Genomic DNA, 21,353 nt, shown 5'->3' with positions numbered 1-21,353 from the left:
AAAGCTGTTTGGAGAAAGTGGCAGGTGTTGTTCTAGGCTGGAGGAGAGGTGGAGGACAAGCCTGGAGTGTTTGGGGTCACCCCTGGCCCTGGGCCCCGGAGGGCTGGTGAGACTGAGAAGTGGGGTCTCCTTTTGCAAGGCTCAAGGCTGGGCCAATGTTGAGGCAAATGTGAAAGTCTCCTCCACAGCGACACCTGCTTTTAGCCTCACCACTATCGACAAAGACTGTTTTTATCAAAGCAATGCACATATGTGGTTAAAAAATGAAATAGCATGGAAGAGCCTAGAATGAAAAGCAATGGTCCCTCCCAGCCCTGTTCCCCAGAGGCGGCTTTTAGCTGGTCCTGCTTTCAGTTCCCTGAAGGAGGCTCAGTACTTGGGAGGGCTTCCTGTCTGGTGGTGGGTTTGCATACCCAGCCTTTTGCACACCCATGAGGAGCTCCCCTCCCCATGACTCTCCACAGATTCCCAAGCCTGGTTCTCTGGGTCACTGTGGCCCTCTCCCAACACCATGGCCCCTTCCCCATGGGTCAGTCACCAGGCTTGGGGCAAGTGGGAAGCCCCTTTAGTCACGGAGGTGTCTCAGAGAGACACCCTCATTTACACACAGGGGAGGCTCATTAGTAGCCTGGCAGGTTGGATTTCTAATTTTCTGGAAAAGTCTGGAAAAGAGCGGAACCCTAATTCCCTACAGCAGCCATCGTCTTGGTGCATCATGGGCTCGTAGTGGGTCTCTGGGGCCGGCCCCATGGAATCTCTCCCTTTTGTCATCTCCCTCTCCTCCTTTCCCTTTCACTGTGTTTTTCTTTCTCCTCTTTTCTCTTGCCCTCTTTATGCACCCTCCTCTCTCTCTTTCTCTGGAAGGTCAAAGTCAAACTTCTGTGCATGAGGTTGGGCCTATTTATTACCTAAGACCTATCAGGCTGCCTCAGGGCCCTGGAAAGCCATGGTCATGGAGGGGAGGCTGGGAGAAATGTAAGAGGAGCCCTCTTTCTGGGCCTCTCGTCCTGGGGACACACTCAGGCAGCTGCGTGTCCCTGGAGTCTTGACTCCCAGAGGGTGTGGTTTAGAGTATCCAGTTTTGGTTTCACTCTGGGCTGATTTGCTGTGTTTACGCCCCAGTCCCTAGTTAGGTCTTTAAAGCTGTGGGGAGCGAAAGGGAAGGCTTGGGTGCCCTTGTTTGGGCAGTATGTCAAGGGGAAGCTGGGCTTTTCCACCTCCCCATGTCCAGCCCCGTGTGCCAGCTGCACTCAGTGAGACACCCACGAGGGAGCTGGTTGTGGGCACCCGGGGCTTTAGTTGCTTCTTGGAGGGACCCCTTCCTCCTTGGCCTTGAGGATCATGTTTCATTTATGCAGGAAGGCAAGAGTTTTCCCAGCAGTCCTTATCTGCTCTGTCCATCAGTGCTCCGCCCTGTTTCTGCAGGGAGATTCAAACAAACTGAAAAGCCCAGCTGGCCTGGGTCCAGTGTTCGGTCCCTAACCTTGACTGAGTTTTCGCTTTGGTTCTGTGCACAGCACTTGACATGCTTTATCACATTTAAACTTCATAACATACCACCATGGGGCAGTTGCTCTTAATATCATCCCTATTTACAGATGAGCAAACTGAGGCACCAAGGTGTAAATTCTTTAGCCCAAGTTAATTTGATGGGTAAAGAACAAATTTGGAATTCAAACCCAGACAGACTGGTGTCAGAGTCTTGGAGCAAGCATCGTGGTGGGGTGTGCTTCCCTCCCCCAGTGGGGATCTGCTTTTACTCCTGTATGTTCTTCTCCCTGTATGTTTCCAAACTTACTGCATGCAGTTCTTCTGATGCCTGGATTCCTTGAAGTGGACACAGTGAGAGCCCTGTTCCCCATTCCCCACCCCATGCCCCAGGCTCTGGGCCTCAGCTCAGAGCGCCAAGCAGCACCGTGGCTGCCAAATTGGGCCTAGGCCTCCCAGGTGAGCAGGGCCACGCTAGGGACAGCCAGCCCCACAGCCAAGGCTCGTGCTCTGTTGGGGAGAAAGGCCCGTGACCAGTCGCAGAGGCACACACAGAAATGCCTGTGAAGGTCCATACCTGCAGAGAGGGAGAAGGTGACTTCCACCTAGACCTAAGTCTCTGGTCACAAACCTGGAAAAGGGAGACAGCCATACCCAGGCAGAGCCACCTTCCGACAGAGGGGCTGCCCTCTATAGTCAGTGCGGGTCCCTGAGTCCCAGCACCCATAGCGGCTGACTCCCTCCCTCACTGTCTGATACTAGGCAAAGCATGGGATACTTAGAGAACCCAGCTCCGGGGGGCAAAAAGGATAAAAGGAGATGGCTGGGCTCACCCAGAAGCCTGAAATGGAGGGATGTGCTCTTTCTCCAGTGGCGTAGATACTGCCTTTGGAAGCCAGCAGGAGGCAGATGAGGCTGGCTGGGGCGCCAGACCCCAAACAGCGGCTGCGTGTGTGTGGAGGCGTCTGTGGGGAGCTCTGGGGATCAGCAGCAGCTCTGAAAGCCTGGGGCCCAGCTGGTAATCCGCCCTCCACAGGGGCCAGCCTGGCCCCAGCCGAGGAGGGCTGTTGGCAGAGGCTGCCTCTGTACATCTTTGGCTTTATCTTCCTCACACATTGAAACCATCAGGTCGGTCCTGACTGCAGCCTGCCCAGCTCTGTCTGCTGGAGACACTGTGCTTTCATCCAAACCAGGCCTTCCCTCCTCCAGGTCCCCCCTCGAGGGAAGGGGGGCAGCCAGCATGGCCTCACTTCTGCTCCCCGGGAGCCAGCTTCAGAACTTTGTACCTTTGTGCCCTATTTTGCTCTCCGCTCTGAAAAGTTTATGAGGCCACCTTCCACTCTGGGACCCCAGCTCCACCCTCATACCCCAAAGGGAATTTTAGTCGGTGCTGCAGAAAGCAGGGAATTCTGGGGGCCCCCAAGTCCCAAGCTGCTCCATCAAAGCAGCAAGCGCTCTTCCATGCCTCATGTTCTGGGGAAGCCAAATCAAAGGCAAAGCCTGAATTCCTCTTGCTCACGGCCAATAAAAACCTTGCTTCAGTGCCGGCTTCCTCTGCTGAAATCAGATATCCTAGCAATAAACAAGTCTGAAAGGCAGGGTAAAGCTCTTGCTTCTTTCTTCTGATTAGTTTTTATTCTTTTTTAAAAAGTTCTCTCTTAAAACAGGATGCCTGCCCCAGAAACTTAAGCACAGCACTGCACTCTCTCCTTCCCTGCACCCCCCCTCCAGAGTCCTCATCCCCGGGCGCCCGCAGGAGAGGGTGGGGCCTGGCTTCCTTAACACTAGCCGGCTTAGCTCAGAGGCAGGTCAAAGGCGCTTGGGGAGAATGGCCTTCACTGCCTGGGGGGCCAGCTGCCAGCTGCCAGGGATAACTGGGTTCTATGGCTGCTGTGGTGGTCAGAAATGGGAAAGTGAAGTTAGGGCAAATTGGGACCACTTTTTAACTGGTCTTCTGGATGCCCTCGACGCACCACGGGGCCATAAGAAGACCAGTGCCACAGGTTTACGTGTTGAGCGCCCAGTTGAGAAAGCCACACAAGGTGGATCTCGAGGCATCCGAGGGGCCGGGAGGGCAGAGGACTAGGAGCTGTGCTTCCTGGGGCTGGCCTTGCCTTGCACACAGCCCTCTCCGGGGCTCCCCTCCCCAGCCTGTCCTTGTCCCTTCCCAGGGTAAATGTATCTCCACATGCGGAGGGGTGCCCTCCCCTGCGTGCTGTCCTGTCCCCATGCAATCCCTCCCTCCCAAATAGGCTTTTAAGTGACTTTGCTGTCAGAGATGCTATTCTCTTTGTTTTTCCTTCTGACACTATCTCTCTGGAGAGTTTCTGGTCAAGAGAATTATATTGAGGCTGCAGATTGCAAGAGAATTGCGCCTAATGGGGAACAGACAGACAAGACACCTTTCATGTCCAGCCAAGATTCCCCCCCTCCCTTTCTCTCTCCCAACATCTCATCTTCCCTTTTTGGCTTCAAAGTTGGCCCTAGTTTGTGCTAGTTTCTTCGGTACAGCTGGTGAATAAGGTCACACATTGATTTTATTTTGGAGATTGGCAGCTGGGTCAAGCTTAGCTCGGAGGCTGGAGAGCAGCACAGCTCGCTCCCTCCACTGGAGCACATGCTGTGGGGGGAGCGTAGCCAGTGGGCGGGGTGCGTGTGTAGAAGGCACTCCGGCTCCCCAAGGGTGGTTTCCACTCCTTACTGATCTCAAAGCTCAAGAGCGTGTGTTTGTAAAATTTATTTTCAATATAAGAAGGGTGCCCCAAGTGTGCTCTCAGTCCCCACATCAGGCCACTTCAGCTCATCTGTGATGGACTTTATAGGAAAAAAGTGTTAGTTCTGAGGTCCCTTGGGACCTTGAAGTGCTTATGGGAGAGGAACTTAAGGTTAAGGGCCTCTCTCTACCTTGTAAATAGCTACTCAGCCACACGTAGCCGCCCATGCAAACTGGACGGGCAAGAAAGCTCTTTTCTTTACCTATGTGCTTCCTGAGGGGAGAGGGCAGATTAGTAAAACATCTTGGTGGATGGTTTGGATTCTTTTGCCTTTAGTATGAGGCTGATGTAATAGTAGGCAACTGATTTCATGCTAAAGACAGCCACAGTTCCCAGAGCAAATCATTTCCAATTGCACCATAACGACATCCACCCTTATCGCAGCCCTTCAGGAACTGGTGGGCGAGTCCTTCCTCCTTCGGAGCCTTGGTAGGAAGCTAGGAAGCATGGGGCCACATTTCTTTTTTTTTTCTGGAAGGGCAAAGATGTCTTGGATTTTAAAAATGTCCCATTGGCCCTGGCTGATTGAGTGGCTCAGTGATCGAGTGCCAGCCTGCAAACCAAAGGGACACTGGTTCGATTGCCAGTCTAGGGCATGTGCCTGGGTTGCAGGCCAGGTCCCCAGTAAGGGGCGTGCGAGAGGCAACCACATGTTGATGTTTCTCTCCCTCTCTTAAAAAAAAGAATGTCCCATTGGACGTCTTTCCTCCTTGTCTAGCCTTGGGGGACAGAGCTCACTGCCAGCCTAGCTCTAGGGGATGAAGGGCACCGCCCTGTGCACTCGGAGCCTTGCAGCCTGTGGGGCAGTTTGAATGTGGGGGAGGGAGGTGGGTGTTAGGGAACATGGGTGACAGAAGGGGAAGGCTGACTCTACCCAGGCCGGGTTCGATTCTCTCCTCCTTTCTCGTGTCCACTGCTTGTAAGTTTTGGAGTTCGTTCCACATTGGGATGTGTCAGTTCTCAACCATTACAATAGACTGAAAACATACATTTCTCTTATGTTAATAAGTTTCTCATAAATTAAGCCTGTAAATATAAGAATATGCCACTAACTGACTGTTAAAGCTGGAGACAATGGAAGAGGCCAGTGTGGTGTAGTGGCCGAGCTCTGGACCAGGAATTAAGAGTCTTGAGTGTATTTCTTGCCCTGTCCCCAACCAGCTCTGACCTCAGACAAGTGCCCAATCCACAAAGGGGTACTGGCAAATAGCCTAATCCCCCTACCAAACGCTGTGGGGAAAAATGAGCGAATATGCGGGATAGTGCTTTATGTGCCATGAATGTTTTATGAAGCAGGGAGCACACATTGAGTACTGAGAGGTTGCTTTGTTAAGAGATGCAGCAGTCAGAATCCATGACGTATTTCCTGAGGACAAAGCCTTGATGGATTATTGGGAGCCTTGGGGCGTGCAAACCTGAGGCCGGCACCAGGCAGACCAGGGCCCAGGCCGCCGACAGCTCTCCCAACTGAGAGGCTGCTGGGCTGTCTGGGTGGGTCTGGCCCAGGGCAGCATGCTGTCTTCGCTCGGGGAACTGCTGAGGATGCCGTCCCTGCTTTGATAGAACGGCTGAAGTTTTCAGACCTGCTGCTCATCATGTAGAATAACAAAAGACAGTTACAACTTTGCTCAATTTTCTCCTGGCCAAAGCCCTGGCCTGCAGTGGGGACACTGGAGAGATGTGCTGTGGTTTACTTTTCCTTACCGGGGTTCGATTCAGCCTCCCGTGGCTGACCTCTGTTGTTGTTCTCCATGTCTGGGCACAAGCCAGAGCCCGTTATTGCTCAGACCATTTCACCTTTCCCGAAGCTGAGTCAGCAAAGGAGCTTATCTGAATTGAAGGAACCTAGTGGCTCTGCAGGAGTCCGCCTATCACTTGGGAAAATCCTGTCCTCTCTGACCTCCCTGTCTGGCCGGTAAAGAGGGTGTGAGAGGAAGGGTGAGTGCCTTGCAAGGTAATTTGCTGGCGGTGGAACCCCAGTGCTTGCCCCGCAGGCTAGCCAATGTCGCCATCTAGAGGCAATTTAAAAGTTTCTTGCAGCAAGAGGTAAGCAACTTCTATTTTTGTTAATTCCTAAAATGCCAACATTTCATTTTCTTGCCCTTGCAAGTTCAAAATCCCTCTTTCATCCAAGGTGTGGCTTTGGCGGCATCTGTGACCCAAGGAAAGCCCTTCTCCAGAGCCGGCTGGTGCGAGGCCAGCCACGGGCACAGCTGCATCCTGTCAGTTCCAAGGCCCTCTCCTGTTACACTCACTCACTACACCAGATCTTAAAAAATAAATCTTTTAATTGCTTTGTAATTGGCACAGATGGCATAATTCAAATTCACATTTTTATTTAATAGACTCTGAAATATCACACTCTAGCTCTGACTGAAACAGTACAGGGATCATACGGTTAAAGTTTTGCAAAATTACATTCAGCGGCAGCATCCTATTCTGAAAGTTATTTCATGAAATTACAGAGTGGGGCTTGAGTGAATAAGAAAAAGCCACCTAGGTAATAAACAACCCAGCCCAAAGCATCCTGCTACTCTGGGGGCGTGGGGGGGGGAGGGAGGCCTGTAAACCGTCTGGAAAGTGCTCCTCAGGACCAGGAACCTCAAAGTCAGGCCTAGATGAAACTGTGAGGGTGAACCGGCTTTGAAGGAACCTTTCGTGTCTGGGGAGCTATGAGATTCACTGGTCTTCGATAAGAAATCGCCATAAGAGAATCGTATCATTAACTCCTCATCACTGTAGGGCCCAGGGGAAGAAGCTCAAAGCCCCGTCTCTTCAGGAGGATGCCAGAAAGGCCCAAGTCCCATTCATGCGACCCCTACAATCTTCAGGGTCAACAACACAGGGTAGTCAATGACACAAATTCTCATCAACAATCATTTGGGTTTGGGGCACTAACTGGAACCATTTCCTGAAGTTACCTGTAGTTCTATTCCAGAGTAGGGAGAAGTATTTACCGAGTGGGGGGCAGCAAAACCACCCTCTTCCAGAGCAGCAAAGATGATTGATTACTCAGCAGGGCTTTGCATGAAGGAGGCAATCACATGGAATTTCCCGTTACAGTGAATGACAAATGGGAGTTCCTCTGACTTTGGTGATTATAGGCATCTGGGACCTAATTTTAACCTGGGAAAGGCATTCATGGGTTGGTTGGTGCTCCTGGACAGGATTCAATACTGAACTCAATTCCTGACTATTGATTTGGTATTTGTTCTGCAGAAATGCTGGGATTTCTCAGATCCAATACAAAGCCACAACTTAAAGCGAGCCTCTTTGTCAGACACTGAATACAGATGGTTTCCATCAATACACGTGATCCTCTGCACACTCTCGCCAGGTCACACGGAGAGCACGGTCGTGCTATAACCTGGGGAACGTCAAAATGAAAACCCAGCTGAGTGCGCAGTCAGTCTTCCTGGGCAGGGCCCATGGGCGGGCAGCCACTGCTGGCTGTTCCTCGGTTCAGTGTGCCTGTGTCGCCTCCACGGGGGCTTTCAGATCTGCTGCGGACTTGTCCGGGGTAGGTTTCTTTGAGTAATCTCGCTCTCCAAATATGGTGCTTCCTATGCGAACATTCGTAGATCCCACTTCGATCTGTGGGAAAGAAGAGCAAGTATTGAGGGCTGAGTGTGAACTAATGAATGGCAGCCGGTGCTGAAGCTATGCCTCTCATTCTGGCTCTCGAGGGGCCTCTAAAGAGATGGATGATGATGCAGCTGAGGAGGACGGCGGGGCAGTGGTTCTCCTTGTGGGCAATATGACCTCGGAGGGGTGTTTTAGAAATAAGTGAGGATTTCTTTGGCTTTCACAGGTATACCAGATGTCGTGTGTGTGTGTGTGTGTGTGTGTGTGTGTGTGTGTGTGTGTGTGTGTGAGTGAGAGAGAGAGACAGACAGACAGACAGACAGACAGCAGCACACACGCTCTCTCATGTTCCCTGGTCAGGTAGATGAAAAAGCCTTATCGTTGTCTCTGCACAGGCTCTAATTCCATTTTACTTAGAAACACAAAGTATTTTTGCAGTGTTTTAATCTATACGATTTTCCAGCAATGCAACTACTGTCTACACAGGGGGAAGTTTATTCTTTGATTTCTGCAACTTTGTTATTTCCTGTTCCTGAAAATCGTGTATGTGAGTTGACAGTACAGCACATCTGTACCAAGTATGTTTTTATAGCTGCTGCATTCACAGTGGGTCTACACAGAAGGTTAAGCCTCAGACTCCATCACGACTTACTGTCATGTATCTATGTCCAAGCGTTTACATAGCAAAATGCCTTTAAAAAATTATAGTTTAATTTCTTCTTATTTTCCTTTAGATTCCACTTAGGGAATTATGTTAAAAAATTAAATTATGTTTTAGGCTATAAGTTCTATACATTTCATTTCAAAATGAAGGGGATGATAACATATATTCAAAATACACACACACACACACATATAAATAAATAAAGAAGGGGGTGGGGAATATTAGAATAGTTGAGAACCACTGCTATTGGACGCCCTATTGCTACAATGAGGCATTTCAAAGGTTCCTCCAGTAAAAACTGGTTCTTGCTGTGGCCTTTGGGACCCTGCCATCACACGGTACCCAGGAGGACACTTACTGCGTGTTGGAAGTCCATGGACATGCCCATGCTCAGCTCCACCTGGTCAGTAGGAATGTTCAGCTTTTTGCACAGCTCTTCCCGGAGGGACGATAACATCTGACAGAAAGACAAGTGTGACACCTATTTCATTCCTGCCTCTCTACAGATGCCTGGAAGTGGCTGAATCTGAACATCTCTGACAAAGATTATTTATTTCTCACAGTTTCAAGGCCTGTCAAAATTGCCAGTAGTTATTGAAAGGTCCCCTCCCGCCCACACACACAAATTCTCCTACTTTCAGAAAGAAAACTCTCAGTCCCTGGAAAAGAAGAAGGCTCGTTTTCTCTAAAGACCGTGTTTTAGCCAGGTGCAAACTGAGCTGAGAAAGGTCTGTAGGGTTTTGGGAACCTGTCCTCTTTTCCTAACGGAAAGAGTTCAGAAGAGGGCTAGAGCCCCTGGCAGACAGCATCTGGAAGTCTTTGAAGTTTAGGCTAATAGCCGGCCCTGCGACAGCATTGTGCTAAGAGGTTCCTTTAGCACGTGAGCAATCCCCCATCCCTGGCCCCCAGTACCTGGAAGTCCGGATTTGGTCCTTGACTAAGATCATGCCCAAAGCTTCCTATGGTCATCAGCCCCACGAATTCCAGGCTGGGGCACTTGGCATTTATGTGTTCCACCATGGCTACGGTCTCTGACGGTAGAACGCCGTGTTTACCTTTACACACACAAAATAAAAATTAAAAAAAAATCGAGGCCCCTTATACCAAGCTGTTTTAAGTAGCCAGGGATAGGGTCCTTTGTAGCAGAGGAGGTGACCCTCAGACAAGAGGGCCTCTTTCTTGAGTCCAAAGGAGTAACTTTATGTTTGGGGTCTGCACGCAGTTCCCCTTCTGCCCGGGTTCCGAATTTCTCAAGAGAAGAGCGCCAAACTGCCACATCGACCTCCGAGCTCCCCCCGCCCCCGCCCCCAACGGTATTTCTACAGTTTTGATAATTTATTAGTAAAATTGTAAAAATGCAAAATAAAGCATATATGACACAGCTCTGACTGTATATTTGATAAATCTAACTGAACTTGCTAATTAACCACCAGAGGAGGAATCTGCAGCAACTGGTTATTGTTACGCAGTTATGAGGGTTACTGATACTGTCTTTCCCTCCTTTATCAAATGTAGACGCTGAGAACTCTTACTTCAATATTTAATTAGGGAAGATTATAGCTAATTTTCAAGAAGTGATGTAATAGACTTGATCTGGAGTCCATTTCAGATTTACAATAATTGTTAAAATTTACTGAACACTTACTTATGTGCCAGGCATATGTGGCAAATTCTAAGTGTTTTTCTTGTAATACAATAACTCTATATAGTGAGTATTCTTACTATCTCTATTCTAAACATGAAACACTGGGAAGTTCAGTACCATTGCCAAGGTCACACAAATAGATTTGTGGAACTAGATTTGAACCCAGGTAGCCTGAGGCCAGTGCCTATTTGGAAAACAGATGCCTATACTGAACCCCTTCATGCTGAGATTTGGTGAATACCGGTGCTCTGATGGCTGGAGGCAAGTGACTGATCTGCAAACAAATTGCTAACAAGTGACGCGCAAGGCTCTGTGGCAGCGGCTTCACCTGCGGGAGCACATCCAGTCCTCACAACAGCGACATCGTATTATCACTGCGTGGCAGGGGGACTGAGGTACGGGGAGGAGGTAATTTATGTGAGATCTCAACGCTGGGAAGTGGTGGAGCTCACACCCGAGGTGTGCCGGGCTGCAAAGCCCGTGCTCTGTTCACTGCGTGACACTGTTAGCCCTGTACTGGTTTTCACTGCCTGATGCGCACACAGCTTTTCCTTCTAGTTGCTCCCAATGTAACACTAAGTAATTTATTTCTTAGGGCCCAAAAAGAGTAACTTCTCATGTAATTTTGCAACTTCTTTCAGGAGTGATGGTGACTTCTGTGAATTTTCAGGAGATCAAAATCATAATCCCTTTCTTGCTTCTCCGTCTGCCTCCTCAAAAACTAACAACAGATCATGATGCATTAAAGAATGCGATGTGGGCTGGTGTGGGTGTTGTTGTGCCACCTAGATCCTACACAATACAGCTTACTTAACGGTCTGTGATTTCCTTCTGTAACCTTAGCTGTCAGGTAAATTAGGCCAGCCATTCTTCCTGGGCTTCCAGCATCCCAGGGGGAGGAAAAATCTGCAATACAGTTCTGGTCACTTACTCTCTTCTCCACTGGTGTTAATCTGGACCATAACCTTTAACCTTTCAGGAGAACCTTTTTTCTGCCACGAACTGTTCACTTTGTCTGCCAGCTTCACAGAATCCAGTGTTTCCAGCATGAAGAGATTGGGGACAGCTGAAATGAGAAGGAAGCAAGGTAATTCTTCACGTATCTTACTGCAGCAAGCAACAGCTTTTGGTGGATGGGAAAATAAATTCCCAGAAAAGACAGACAGTAAAGTCTCAGTTCTGCTAAGAAGACTTACGTGAAAGTTTTACTGGGTATAAGTGCAAATGTTAGACCATCACTGTCTCTCAGCAAAAACGCGTAAGGAGAGGAAAACGCTGACACCACAGTCATGCAGCATTCGTATCCTACACCCCAAGGGGCTGGCAGTCGTAGAGCTCAACCTCCCCTCACACTGAGAGAAACAGAGCAAGAGGACAATACAGAAAGAAAAACCAGTGGAAGCTGAAGAGCTTCTCTGGCACAGTATCACCATGTTCTTGAACTTTCTGGGATGGGAGCACTAGAGACGATGCCATCGAGACAGTGAAAAGACAACCCATGGAGTGGGACAAAATATTTGCTAATCATTTAGCTGATAGGTCTGGTATCCAGACTATATAAGGAACTTCTATTACTCAATAAAAAGATAAATAACCCAGTTAAAAAACAAGCAAAGGATCTGAGTAGACTGTTCTCCAAAGAAGATATATAAACGGTCAATGAGCACATGAAAAGGTGCTTCGCTTCATTAATCACTAGGGAATGCAAGTAAAAACCACCATGAGATACCATTTGACATAGTTTTTATAACTCCATTTATCTCCTTTGCTGACTTATTACTCTAACTCTTTATGGTGTCATTTTATTGGTTGCCTTAGTGTTAAGCTTATCACAGTCCACCTTTACTGGTGTTACAGCACTTCACAGAAAGTCTAAGAACCTTATCATAGTGCACTTCTGTTTCTTCCTTTCCATTCTTCATGCTACTGTTGTAATGTGTGTTGCTTTTGCATGTTATAAACCCCACAATACATTATTTTTGCTTATATAACATATTATAATAAAACAATAGAGAAAAATAACATCAATCTTTGAGAAGATTGATAAATCTCTAGCCAGAGAGACTAGAAAAAAAGAGAAGACAGAAATTACTAATATCAGGAATGAGAGAGTTGACATTACTACGGACTCTTCAGATATTAAAAAAGATACTAAAGGGAGAGAGAACCAAGATGGCGGCGTAGGTAGACACACTGCGCCTCCTCGCACAACCAGAACTGACAGAGAATCGAACAGCAAGGGGGACCAACACCAAGGAAACAGAAAATAATCATTCATCCAGACTGGTAGGAGGGGCGGAGACGGCACTGGGGTGGAGAGGACTCGCGTGGCTGTGGCGGGACTGAGACTGGCGGAGTGTGGGACAAATGGCGCAGGCAGTCCGAGCACTAGCAGGCCCTGCGGTCCCACATTGGCACAGATAAACCCAGAGGGCCGGACTCAGAGTGGCGGAGAGTGGGGCAGGCAGAGCAGCGGGTAGCACCCTGCGGCACCACATTCGCCCACAGATAAACCGGACGAACGGCGGGCAGAGAAGCAGACCGCTGCGCAACCCAGGGCTCCAGCTCAGGGAAATAAAGCCTCAAACCTCTGATTGAAAGCGCCCCTGGGGGTTGGGGCGGCAGGAGAGACTCCCAGCCTCACAGGAGAGGTCGTTGGAGAGACCCACAGGGGCCTAGAGTGTGCACAGGCCCACTTACTCGGGAACCAGCACCAGAGGGGCCCAGTTTGATTGTGGGTAGCGGAGTGAAAGACTGAAATCCGGAGGAGAGTGAAGCGGGCGCCATTGCTCCCTCTCGGCCCCGCCCCCACGTACAGCATCACAGCGCAGCGACCAGCATTACCCCGCCCCGTGAACACCTAAGGCTCCGCCCCTTAAAGTAACAGATGCGCCAAGACAAACAAACAAAAAAAATGGCCCAAATGACAGAACACTTCAAAGCTCCAGAAAAAATACAACTAAGCGACGAAGGGATAGCCAACCTATCGGATGCACAGTTCAAAGCACTGGTTATCAATATGCTCACAGACTTGGTTGAATCTATTCGAAAAACAGATGAAAAAATGAAGCCTATGCTAACAGAAACAAAGGAAAATGTACAGGGAACCAATAGTGATGAGAAGGAAACTGGGACTCAAATCAATGGTATGGACCAGAAGGAAGAAACAAACATTCAACCAGAAAAGAATGAAGAAACAAGAACTTGGAAAAATGAGGAGAGGCTTAGGAACCTCCAGGACACCTTGAAACGTTCCAACATCCGAATTATAGGGGTGCCAGAAGGAGAAGAGGAAGAACAAAAAATTGAAAACTTATTTGAACAAATAATGGAGAACTTCCCCAATCTGGCAAAGGAAATAGACTTCCGGGAAGTCCAGGAAGCTCAGAGAGTCCCAAAGAAGCTGGACCCAAGGAGGAACACAACAAGACACATCATAATTACATTACCCAAGATTAAACGCAAGGACCTACGTCCAAGATTACTATATCCAGCAAAGCTATCATTTAGAATGGAAGGGAGGATAAAGTGCTTCTCAGATAAGGTCAAGTTGAAAAGGCTCATCATCACCAAGCCCTTATTATATGAAATGTTAAAGGGAGTTACCTAAGAAAAAGATCAAAAATAGGAACAGTAAAAATGACACCAAACTCACAGTTATTAACGACCACACATAAAACAAAAACGAGAGCAAACTAGGCAAACAACTAGAACATGAGGGTTGTCAATAAGGGAGTGGGAGGGGGAGAGGGGGGTAAAGGTACAGAGAATAAGTAGCATAGATGATAGGTGGAAAATAGACAGGGGGAGGGTAAAAATAGTGTAGGAAATGTAGAAGCCAAAGAACTTACAAGTATGACCCATGGACATGAACTATGGGGGGGGAATGTGGGAGGGAGGGGGGTGGGCAGGATGGAGTGGAGTGGGGGGGGAAATGGGACAACTGTAATAGCATAATCAATAAATATATTAAAAAAAAAAAAAAAACCTGTCACAAAATTTAAAAAAAAAAAAAAAAAAAAAAAAGATACTAAAGGGAATTACAAACAACCTTATGCCCCTAAGTTCATTAATTTAGATGAAATGGGCAGATTCCTTGAAAGACACATAGTACCAAAGCTCTTCCAAGAGGAAACAGACTATGTGAATAGCCCTATGTGTCTATTAGTGAAATTGAAACTATAGTTAAAAACCTTCCCATAAAGTAATCTCCAGTCTTCACTGGTAAATTCTACCAAATGGTTAAGGAAAAGATAATAGTAATTCCACACACAAACTCTTCCAGAAGACTTGAGGAGGGAATACTTCCTAATTCATTCTATGAGGTCAGCATTACCCTGATATAAAACCCAAATAAAGATATTTCAAGAAAAGGAAACCAGAGACCAATGTCCCTTGTGAATATAGGTGCGAAAATTCCAAGCACTACCTAACAAATCAAATGAAATATTATATTAAACGATAATACTTTATGACCAAGTGAAGTTTATCCCCAGGAATGCACAGTTGATTTAACACTTGAAAATCAGTAAGTGTAACTCAACATGTTAACACACTAAAAAAGAAAAATCACATAATCACATTTAGAGTTTTATCTTACCCATCAATTTGCTGACATTTTGTTTCTGTAAGTGGCCAATGAAGTGCCATTTAATCTCAGGACATGAAGACTGCACCTGAAAAGAAAAAGGTAACTATGCTTGACTTAGATTTTTTTCTTTTATTCTCACCCAAGGACACTTTATCATTGCTTCTAGAGAGGAAGGCGATGGGAGAGAGTGAGACAGAGAGAGAAATATCAACCGGTTGCCTTCTCACATGTACCTCAAGGGGGGATGGAACCTACAACCTGGGTATGTGCCCTGAGCGGGAATTGCGGGAATTGCACCCATGACCTTTTGGTCTATGGGACGACACTCAGCCAACTGAGCCATACCAGCCAGGGCTTGGTTTAGATTTTTATGGAGGTCTGGCTGGCTCAAATACTTGGCATACTCTCTCTTCTGACCTTTCCTGTCTATACAATAAAGCACTACCACCATCTTTAGCCAGGCTCCTAAGGATACTTAGGAAAACATCTAAGGCTTCTGTTCTGTTTCTCTTCTTTGTTCCCATCAACTCCCTCCATCTTTCAGATATCACCCATTAAGAATGAACTGATGGGAGCTTTCAAATCTCAGAACGACCCAAGATTACAGCAAGCTCCTAAAAATCACCATTTTCAAAAAAACTGCAAAGGAGAAAACTATAATCTTAATAAAGAAAGAAAACCTGAGAAATATTGGGGGCTCAAGGAAAATGTAGACATTTCTACCGCCAACCAAACCTCCTGGTTTAAAATTCAACCACCAACATGGGTCTAATTTTCAAATGAAATGTTGAGATTTAGATACAAACTCAAGAATTCAGATATCTACTTACTTTAGGATTTGATGCTTTTTCTAGCAGTTCTTGAACCTACAGAGTGAAAAGGAAGACAAGTCAGAAGTTTGGCAAACGTAACTCTTCTAAAGGAGATTTGGAAAAGGGCTCTTACATAGTTCTCTCCGAAAGTGCGCTGGCCGTGACTGTAGGCCTCAATCACCATGTCTGCAGGTTTGGTTTTGCTGACTGCTACTAGCCGGGGCTGGATGTCTGGGAGATCCTGCCAAGAGAGAGAGCCAGATGAGTGAGTGTTTGGGAATATTATCCCGATAAATCCTGTAAGATGGATCCTGTACAAAAGATCAGCATAGATCTTAACTGGGTTAAGATCTTGGTAAGCTCCATTTTTCCAATACTGCAGGAAGGTCAGTGCCAAATAATGTTGAGAACTATGTCTTTCAAAGGTACTGCATTTAGCCCTGGCTGGTGTGGCTCAGCGGATTAAGCGCCGGCCTGCAAACCAAAGGGTTGCTGGTTTGATTCCCAGTCAGGGCGCATGCCTGGGTTGAGGCCCAGTAGGGGGAGTAAGAGGCAACCACATATTGATGTTTCTCTCCCTCCCTTCCCCTTTCTCTAAAAGTAAATAAATAAAATCTTAAAAAACCTAATGCACTGCATATAAATCTAATATGTTAGCTACTTTAATATCTAGCAAGAGAGCTGGGCAGTCGTACTCTTTGACCAACTGTGACTGTGTCAGCATCACCGGGTCTCACTCACTACTAATCTGAATCTCTGGGGCTGGACTCTGAGAATCTCCTTTTAAACAAAACAGCTCTCCAGATTCTCTTGCACACCAGCGTTGGAGGTTTAAGAATCGCTTCAGCATGAGAAGGCACCACTCTCTGACTAGACAGAAGGCCAGTCCTGGTTCCTGAAACCCCCAGGTTAACCGTTTTGAAAGCTCATTCTGGTCCTGGTGTAATTATTAGTGTTGACCCCGTTTACTTTCAAAAGCAGCCTGTTTAATTATATAATCTATTGTTCAATCTAATGAAGAACCAGTGGCAGACCTCAGGGAGGGACACACAAAACCCTCTGGACTCAGGATTAGATCTATCCGACCCCCCTCTCAAGGCCATTACATGAAGAGCAAGGCTTCCCCATATTCCACTGCAACAAAATCCACCCGAGGCAGTAAGGGAAGAGACTCACCTCTCCATACATAGTTCAGTTTTCATGTACGCCATCACCTTTTTGCAATTTTTACAGTCATAGTATCCTCAAAGGGCCTGAGGAGCCAGGTGAATTACAATGAATTTCCTCGTCTTTCTGAGGGCTGTATTAACAACCTTTTATAGCATCATGTCGTAACTCCTGGGGTTATGTTGATGAATTGATGGTTTCCAGACAGAAATGTGGAACAGGCAGATCTGCTGGGGCAATCTCCAAGCATGATGTTTATTAGGGAAATCCCCAGTTTATCTTGGAGAATCACTGAGAATCACAGATCACTGACTCCAGGAGTGAGCCTAGAGCAATCAGAGTTCATTCCCTTTCCTATGCAGGCAAGGAAACTCGGGGCCAAAGTTGTTAAGTGACCTGTTCAAGGTAATATCTAACTAGTAGCCAAGGAAAGGCTACATTAGTACAGGTTTCTGCCTGCAGGCTAACAGTCTTTATGTGTGTGTTTTATTTTTATTTTTCAATTATGGTTTACTTTCAGTATTATTTTGTACTGGCTTAAAGTGTACAACACAGTGATTAGACAATCATATGCTTTAAATGTGTTCCCTTGACACTTCCAGTGCTACCTGGCACCTTACAGTTAGTGGACTAGATTGACTATGTTCCCTACGCTGTACTTTACATCCCTGTGACTATTTTGTAATGACCGATTTGTACTTCTTAATCCCTTCACCTTTCACCCATTCCCCCAACTGCGCTGCCCTCTGACTCTGTGTCTGAGTTCCAGGCCAGCATTCTGAGTCTGACAACGTAAGTACAGATGAGAAACCTTTGACCTCTCTGTTGATGTTTGTCCAACTCCACACCATCCAGCTTAAACTTGCACCGAGGGAAGCAGATATTGACCGACCTTTGGTCTAATGAAATTCCAGGAGGAGACAACATATATATAAGGGGGTGGGGAGTCTCCCCGTAAGGGGATTACATGTCAGCTCCCACCTGCCGTAAACGCGCAAGTACAGTTCGGTCCCTCCGATCAATACTATCTGCCAAACGTGGAACTGACATTTACTGAGCATCTACTAGGTGTCAGACGCTGCCACACACGTGATATCAGGCGGATCTGGCTTCCTTTGCAAGAGACATCTCCTCTTGCTGCTGCTGGGCACACGCCTGGCCCTTCTCCCGTCCGCTAAGGCTGTGGACTCCTACAAGAAGTGGGATGAGTAAAGGCTGCGATTTATGCCTGGAGATTGGTCATTTTCCCGGAGTAGCGGATGCCTTCTGTTCCAGCTAAGCCAACCTCCGGGAAACCTGAGACTCATGTCGAGGTCACTGAGGAAGCCCTTCGCTAGCTTTTTGGGGCTCTGCGAGCCGTGCCAACGCAGAGGAGGCGGACAGGTCCCGCCCCTCCGGGAGAGCCCTCTGCGTCACCGTGACGACCCATTCTCACGCAGGTGTCCCCCTCCTCACAGCGGCCGCCAACTGTCCCCACGCGGTCCCCCTCCTCACCCGCGGCCGCCGCGCCACCGCCTGCTGCATGCGCTCGTTCACTGCCCGCAGAGCAAACGCGACTCCCAGCTCCGCCGACATGCCGCCAGCTCTCCACATCCCCCAGGGATCACGGTCAATACCCAGACCCGGCTACCCCAGGGCTGAGGCCACCTTCCGGTCCCGCCCAACTTACGTCTTTGTATGACTCCAATCAGCGCTCAGCACCGAATCGTCTCACCCAATCGACACCGGGCAGTGAGGGGGCGGGGCGGGGGCGTTGTAGTGGAGGCCCCGCCCCTTGACGGCCATCTTTGGGAGGTCTACGTGGACAGGCTGCCGGGCACCAGGTCCAGGACGCGGAGGCGAGGTGGGAGGGCCTTCCTGTGCCTCCGGAGAGCCTTCAGGGACTTGTCGCAGGATGCGCTGCTGGCCCCGCCCCAGCGGGACCTTCCTGAAGCAAAAACGCGGCTTGCTCCTGCTGTCCTATTTCCTTTCAAAATGCCTCCCAAATTTTCCAGTCCCTGGCGTTCAAAGAGCTGTGAACCAAGATTTCTGTGCGCAGGGACCAGGATTAAAAGCTGCAAGAGCGGAGGACATCCCTTTTAGTATCTCAGATAGTCTTGTGAGGAACCGCTAAGATATAAAAGACATGACTCAATGTATAGTTTCATCTTGTCATCCTTTACACCAGTGCTGTCCAACAGAAATAGGTGATTCACATATGTAATTAAGCAATCTCGAATAGGCACGTAGAGAGTAAAAACGTAATGATACATTTTATTTAACCCAATATATCCAGAATAGGCTTTCAGCAGGTCAACCAGTAGAAAAACTTCAAACAAGGTACTTTAATTTCTCTTTATCGTACTCAGTTTCCAGAATCGGGTGCAGTTTTGACCTGTAGCTGCCTCAGTTGGGGCTCTCCATATTTCCAGTGGTCAGGAGCCACCCGAGGCCAGTGCCACCGTCGGAGCGCACAGGCGGACTCGCGTGAGCTCAGCACACGTTCAGCCTCGTTCTTGAGTCTCCTCTGTGTCCCGCTCTGGGCAATACGAGAGTCACAAACGGGGTGAGGAGCCAGACAGTACAGAGACTAAAAGGCAAAATTCTAAATTTGTCAGGTGAAATAGTAGGTGCTGTGGGTAAGTAGAAAGAGATCTGTTTTGTTAAGGAAAGCACTTTTTGGCTGTACTGTTGATTCTCAAAACATTAATTCGATTTAATGAAGTGAAATGATATGTTGGAGAAAGGGTTCAGGTTTGTTCTCCAGGTTGTGTTCAGGTGACTGGAAAGCAAGGGCAATCAATATTCTTACTTTCTTCTCTCATCATTTTCCCAGCCCGCAGGGACTGAGATGAACTTTCACATGATCTGTCTGGGAAAATCACCTAGGGTCCTTGCCTCCGAGGACTTCTTTTTGGGAAGTCCCCGTTTACCGGGTACACAGAACTAGGGCTGTCAAAGACATTAGGAGTAAGTGTATCCAAATATCTCTGGACTTAATCTCTACTCCTGCCAAGTGATAATTAAAAAATGGCTAGAAGAGCCCTTCACGGTGTGAATATAATGAATGTTTACTATGCAGAGCTGGAAGGTGCTAGCCAGCAGTTGGTGGTGGGAGGAACAAGGGGATTACAGTGATGAGGTCATGGGGAAGGGACGTATGGGGCAAGAATCAGGTGAGCACGAAACACTTAAAAGTGTTATGTTATTTGGAAAGCATTGGAAAAAACACAGGCCAGGTCAGGTCTCTTCTTTGAGTCATAAGGTCAACGTCCCCGATCCCACCATCGTGGCATCCATGTGTGTAGCTCCCGAAAAGGCATCACAAGAGTGATTTAAACTTTCAAGCCAGTAATAGTGGTGGTAAGACTGGGGGGCAGTGGCATAGGAGTGACACAAGTTGAATCTTGGTTTCACCACTAAACTGTGATCTTGGATAAGTTACTGAATTTCTCAGTTTTTCATTCATAAAAGAGTCAACATCTCCTTCAGAGCTGCACTAAGGGGCCGTCAAGATAACGTAATATACTTAGAAGACTGCTCCCCCAAACAGGTGCAAGTGTTCAATGAATGTGAATCCCCCACCCTCGGCTTATCCATTTAGTGCACATTTATCGAGGTTTGTCTCAGTAAAGGTGCCCTGGGGGAGACCAAGATGAGGAAGGCAGGCTTTACTGTGGATTCCTTTCTAAGATACTTTTTGTCTCCAACATTCTGCGACCTCATGACGATGGAAGGACAAAAAGACCACGGTGACCCCAGTTCCATTATCATTTCACATTTTCCAATTTCTTTACTTCTTAGCTGTGTTTTTCAATCACCTTTATTCCACCATTTTCTCCATTTAGACTTTTTTCTCTTCTTCTTCCTGGGATGTCAACCATCTTATTTATTTATTTATAAAAAAAAACTTTAAAAAAGATTTTATTTATTTATTTTTGGACAAGGGGAAAGGAAGGAGAGTAACATCAATGTGTGATTGCCTCTCCCGGCCCAACTGGGGACCCATCCCACGACCCATTCATGTACCCGGACAGGGAATGGAACAGGCGACCTTTTGGTTCACAGGCCGGCACTCAATCCACTGAGCCACACCAGCCAGGCTATTTATTTATTTATTTACTTACTTACTCGAGAGGGGAAAGGAGGAAGAGAAGGAGAGAAACATCTATGTGGGGGAGATCGAACCTGCAACCCAGGCATGTGCCCTGACTGGGAATTGAACCGGCAACCTTTCCATTTGCAGGATGATGCCCAACTGAGCCACACCAGCTAGGGCTCAAACATCGAATATAACCTTTTATCCTTTTCTATTACCTAATCCTTGAAAAATGCAAGTTCAAAATCACTTTATCGCCAGTTAACTGTCTTTATATTTCTCTAATAGTTTGCAAGGACAAAGGGGAAAAGAGAAAGATTAAAAAGCCAAATACCCAGAGGGACAGATTTCATAAATAATCTAAAACCTAGAATACTTATTCACCATAAATGCCATGAAACTTTTAAAACATTACCCCTGTAGTCTAATGCCTTGAATTATGAGAAAAACATTTATGGATTTTAAAATTGTTTCCTTCTGAGCTTACTGTGAGTCTTTTGGGGGATAAAAAAAGATAAAATAATAGAAAATTACTGTTGCCTGGTTACC

The 21,353-nt window shown here is 47.3% G+C and overlaps 1 protein-coding gene across 1 annotated transcript; it reads right to left on the bottom strand.

The window, feature by feature from the left end:
- Nucleotides 1-6,532: 6,532 nt before the first annotated feature.
- Nucleotides 6,533-18,387, bottom strand: PLPBP (pyridoxal phosphate binding protein). Its single transcript, XM_024562803.3, has 8 exons — nt 18,221-18,387; nt 15,693-15,800; nt 15,578-15,613; nt 14,757-14,832; nt 11,088-11,222; nt 9,424-9,566; nt 8,870-8,968; nt 6,533-7,856 (listed from the first exon to the last, which is right to left on the bottom strand). The coding sequence occupies exons 1-8, from the start codon at nt 18,317-18,319 to the stop codon at nt 7,725-7,727; spliced, it is 828 nt and encodes a 275-aa protein (XP_024418571.2). The 5' UTR covers nt 18,320-18,387; the 3' UTR covers nt 6,533-7,724.
- Nucleotides 18,388-21,353: the final 2,966 nt, after the last annotated feature.

The sequence above is a fragment of the Desmodus rotundus genome, chromosome 13 (assembly GCF_022682495.2).
Source record: "Desmodus rotundus isolate HL8 chromosome 13, HLdesRot8A.1, whole genome shotgun sequence".
Lineage (NCBI taxonomy): Eukaryota > Metazoa > Chordata > Mammalia > Chiroptera > Phyllostomidae > Desmodus > Desmodus rotundus.
This window is presented reverse-complemented; position numbering and strand designations above follow the sequence as displayed.

Excerpts from the sequence above, each read along its gene's own strand:
- PLPBP (XM_024562803.3), bottom strand. The coding sequence starts at position 18,319 with ATGTGGAGAGCTGGCGGCATGTCGGCGGAGCTGGGAGTCGCGTTTGCT. Across the intron at positions 11,223-14,756 it reads AAATGTCAGCAAATTGATGG|CTGTCCCCAATCTCTTCATG; the intron begins GTAAGATAAAAC and ends TTCTCATTTCAG. Across the intron at positions 8,969-9,423 it reads GACCAAATCCGGACTTCCAG|ATGTTATCGTCCCTCCGGGA; the intron begins GTACTGGGGGCC and ends TCTTTCTGTCAG.